The sequence below is a fragment of the Salvelinus sp. IW2-2015 genome, linkage group LG36 (assembly GCF_002910315.2).
Source record: "Salvelinus sp. IW2-2015 linkage group LG36, ASM291031v2, whole genome shotgun sequence".
Lineage (NCBI taxonomy): Eukaryota > Metazoa > Chordata > Actinopteri > Salmoniformes > Salmonidae > Salvelinus > Salvelinus sp. IW2-2015.
The window spans coordinates 36932959-36938039 of NC_036875.1; the positions used below are offsets into that span (position 1 = coordinate 36932959).

General features: G+C 43.4%; 1 protein-coding gene across 1 annotated transcript in view; it reads right to left on the minus strand.

The window, feature by feature from the left end:
- The window catches only part of LOC111959234 (ly6/PLAUR domain-containing protein 6-like), a 60795-nt gene that overhangs the window by 10493 nt on the left and 45221 nt on the right, over positions 1-5081 (minus strand). Inside the window, exon 3 of the mRNA XM_023980714.2 lies at positions 1667-1765. Within this exon, the coding sequence (XP_023836482.1) occupies positions 1667-1765 (99 nt within the window). The remainder of the gene's footprint in view (positions 1-1666; positions 1766-5081) is intronic.

Sequence of the window (5081 nt, forward strand, 5' to 3'; positions counted from 1 at the left end):
TGGCGGCGCGTCATTTCAGATACCGTATGGCAGAGAACGTCAATTCAGATACCGTATGGCAGAGACTTCAATTCAGATACCATATGGCAGAGACTTCAATTCAGATACCATATGGCAGAGACTTCAATTCAGATACCGTTGGCAGAGACTTCAATTCAGATACCGTATGGCAGAGACTTCAATTCAGATACCATATGGCAGGGGCGTCAATTCAGATACCATATGGCAGAGACTTCAATTCAGATACCGTATGGCAGAGACTTCAATTCAGATACCGTATGGCAGAGACTTTAATTGGATACCATATGGCAGGGGCGTCAATTCAGATATCCCATATGGCAGAGACTTCAATTCAGATACCGTATGGCAGAGACTGTCAACATGGGCCAGCATCCCTGTGGAGTCAACATGGGCCAGCATCCCTGTGGAACACTTGACACCTTGTAGAGTCCATGCCCCGACGTATTGAGGCTGTTCTGAGGACAAAAGGGGCTGCAACTCAATATTAGTAAGATGTTCCTAATGTTTTGTACACTCAGTGTATACAGAGGTCCTGAAACGTTGAATAAGATTTGCAAGTTCATACCATAAACTGTGTTAATAACATTAGTTTAGGAAATCTGGCCAGAAAAATATGAAACATCTGGATAATTAAGATGGATGAAAGAGTTTGGAATGCATCGAAGGCCTTATTTTGGATTCGTTTAATATAGTCACACTTCTAATATGGGGGAACTCAGTCCTTACAAACATATACTGTAGTTTAATCTATCTCTCTTCATAGCTGTTATCACCAGCCAATACATGTACTGTCTCTTATACACATCTAGATGTGTATAACGCCCCTGCCATAAGGTATCTGAATTGACGCCCCTGCCATAAGGTATCTGAATTGACGCCCCTGCCATACGGTATCTGAATTGACGCCTCTGCCATACGGTATCTGAATTGAAGTCTCTGCCATATGGTATCTGAATTGACGCCCCTGCCATACGGTATCTGAATTGACGCCTCTGCCATACGGTATCTGAATTGACGCCCCTGCCATACGGTATCTGAATTGACGCGCCTGCCATAAGGTATCTGAATTGACGCCCCTGCCATAAGGTATCTGAATTGACGCGCCTGCCATAAGGTATCTGAATTGGAGCCTCTGCCATAAGGTATCTGAATTGGAGCCTCTGCCATACGTTACACAGTGCATTCCAGGAAGTTTAGGTCAAGCACAGCATCTCTCTATCCAACAATCTATGAGGTTGTTATTCATACAAAGAATGTGTCTTGTCTAGGGCTCGGCCACAGTAACTTATTAGTCCTTAAGAGAGTGCTGTAAATCTGGCCTGATTGTGGTCGCGCCACGCTAACTCTCTTGATGAGGTTAGCTATTTATGAGCTAACCATGACAACAGCAGGGTGACATTATACTCAATAATACCCAGGTACAGAGGCCTCCATTGAACCAACAGAGTGGGAATTTACAACTTTGTTGGAAGCACTCAGAGAAGGAAAGAACACCTAATCTAAATACAAAATAAGAGTAGGCCTATCCGAGAGCAGAGGGAGTGTAGAATTTACACATTGAGTATTACTTCCTGAGCTTGAAGTCATAATGTAATCGTCAACGGTGCTGAGAAGAACAATGGTTTGTCCTAGTGGTCTGACTCACCTCGCGGGCAGTACAGGTCTGGCGCCCAGCGATTACACTCATAGTTGTCAGGTGCTTCTTCACAGGTGAAGCACTTGAACCCGCCTGGGAATGGAGTAGCTGCGGAAACATACACACACTTAGAAGGTGTCATGCACAGGGCACTGGGACAGCCATAACGAATCACCTTAACAGACATCGCCAACAACCTATTCCGCCTTGAATAAGCTATGTACAGAGGTCCTGAAACGTTTAATAAGTTACACACTGAGTGTACAAAACATTAGGAACATGATCGACTGACCAGGTGAATCCAGGTGATCCCTTATTGATGTCACTTGTTAAATCCACCTCAATCAGTGTCGATGAAGGGGAGGAGACAGCTTAAATAGTGATTTTTATGTCTTCAGCAGGTGAAGCACTTGAACCCGCCTGGGAAGGGAGTAAGCTGCGAAACATACACAACACTTAGAAGGTGTCATGACACAGGGCAACTGGGAGCAGCCAATAAACGAAATCACCTTCACACAGACATTCCGCCAACAACACTTACTCTCCGCTTGAACTAAGCCCTATGTACATGACGTCCTGAAACGTTTAATAAGTTACACACTGAGTGTACAAAACATAAGGAACAATGATCGACTGACCAGGTGAATCCAGGTGATCCCTTATTGAATGTCACTGTGTTAAATCCCCACCTCAATCAAGTTCCGATGAGGGGAGGATGACAAGCTTAAAATAGTGATTTTATAGCTTTTGGAAGACAATTGAGAAAATGGGTTGTGGCCATTCCAAGAGGGTGAATGGGCAAGAACAAAATATTTAAGTGCCTTGAACGGGGTCATGGTAGTAGGTGGTCCGGCGCACCAGTTTTGAGTGTGTCAAGAACTGCAAACGTTGCTAGGGTTTTTCACGCTCACGCAACAGTTTCCCGTGTGTATCAAGAAATGGTCCACACAACCCAAAGGACAATCCAGCCACTGAACACAACTGTGGGAAGCAATTGAGAGTCAACATTGGGCCAGTATCCTGTGGAGTCAACATGGCCAGCATCTCTCGTGGAGTTCAACATGGGCCAGCATCCACCTGTGGAGTCAGGACATGGGCAGCAGCAATCCCTGTGGAGTCAACATGGGCCAGCATCCCTGTGGAGTCAACATGGGCCAGCATCCCTGTGGACACTTGACACCTTGTAGAGCCCATGCCCCGACGTATAGAGGCTGTTCTGAGGACAAAAGGGGCTGCAACTCAATATTAGTAAGATGTTCCTAATGTTTTGTAACACTCAGTGTATACAGAGGTCCTGAACGTTGAATAAGATTTGCAAGTTCATACCATAAACTGTGTTTAATAGTTTGGAAATCTGGCCAGAAAAATATGAAAACATCTGGATAATTAAAGATGGATGAAAGAGTTTGGAATGCATCGAAGGCCTTATTTTGGATTGTTTAATATAGTCACACTTCTAATATGGGGACTCAGTCCTTACAAACATATCTGTAGTTTATGCTATCTCTCTTCATGCTGTTATCACTATCTCTCTTTATAGCTTTATCACCAAGCCAAGACATGTATCTCTCTTTATAGTGTTATCACCAGCCAATACCATGTATCTCTCTTTATAGCTGTTATCACCAGCCAATACATTATCTCTCTTAGAGCTGTTATCACCAGCCAAGACATGTATCTCTTTATAGCTGTTATCACCAGCCAATACATGTATCTCTCTTTATAGCTGTTATCACCAGCCCCAATACATGTATCTCTCTTTATAGCTGTTATCACGCAAAGACAAACATTTATCTCTCTTATAGCTGTTTCACCAGCCAATACATTTACCTCTCATTTAATCTGCTTATCACCAGCCAAGACATTATCTCTCTTTATAGCTGTTATCACCAGCCAAGACATGTATCTCTTTTTTATAGCTGTTATCACCAGCCAGACATTTAATCTCTCTTTATAGCTGTTATCACCAGCCAATACATGTTATCTCTCTTTATAAGCTGTTATCCACCGAGCCAAGACATGTATCTCTCTTTATAGCTGTTATCACCAGCCAATACATGTATCTCTCTTTATAGCTGTTACACCAGCCAAGACATGTATCTCTCTTTATAGCTGTTATCACCAGCCAAGACATGTATCTCTCTTTATAGCTGTTATCACCAGCACAATACATGTATCCTCTTTTATAGCTGTTATCACCAGCCAAGACATGTATCTCTCTTTATAGCTGTTATCACCAGCCAAGACATGTATCTCTCTTTATAGCTGTTATCACCAGCCAATACATGTATCTCTCTTTATAGCTGTTTTCACCAGCCAAGACATTTATCTCTCTTTAATAGCTGTTATCACCAGCCAATACATTTACCTCTCTTTATAGCTGTTATCACCAGCCAAGGACATTATCTCTCTTTAATAGCTGTTATCACCAGCCAAGACATGTATCTCTTTTATAGCTGTTATCACCAGCCAAGACATTTATCTCTCTTTATAGCTTTATCACCAGCCAAGACATTTACCTCTCTTTATAGCTGTTATCACCAGCCAGACATTTATCTCTCTCACACAATTGTTCTGATGTAGACCTATAGTGTCAAGTACAGTTTAACCCATCATGCACTCTGCTAATCTAGTAAAACTAGACTAAGAGCATGTAGCCTAGTTGCTCCCTTCCCTTCTCAATTCTTGGTCCCCAGAGGTTGGAAAATGTTCATGGAGGCCATCTGTTGTGATCAAACAGACGAGGAGGCTGTTAGTTTTCCAATTTCGCACCATTACATTAATCTAATTGGCCAGTTCCACACCCTTCCCCAGTGACAGCTGAAGGTCTGCAGGGCAGGCAAACATAATTTAGAACACAAAGTATGTTGCCAATCACCATGGCTACATCTCAATGGCACCCTATTTCCCATGTAGTGCACTATATATCCAAAGGGCTCTGCTCAAAGAAGTGCAGTTCATAGGGAACAAGGTCCCCTTTGGGATGCAAACCCATGATTACTGCCAATGCTATGTCTAGCTAGACATGATACCGCCTTGCCATTCTAGCTAGACCCTGATTCGCCTTGCCAATGTCTAGCTAGCCATGATAACGCCTTGCCATGTCTAGCTAGACCATGATACTGCCTTGCCATGGCTAGCTAGACCATGATACTGCCTTGCCATGGCTAGCTAGCTAGACCATGATACTGCCTTGCCATTATAGCTAGACCATGATACCGCCTTGCATGTCTAGCTAGACCTGTATGCTTGCCGTGTCTAGCTAGACCATGATACTGCCTTGACATGTCTAGCTAGTAGACCATGATACTGCCTTGCCATGGCTAGCTAGCTAGACCATGATACTGCCGTATGGCCAATGTCTAGCTAGACCATGATTATCCCCTTGCCATGTCTAGCTAGACCATGATACAACTGCTGTTCT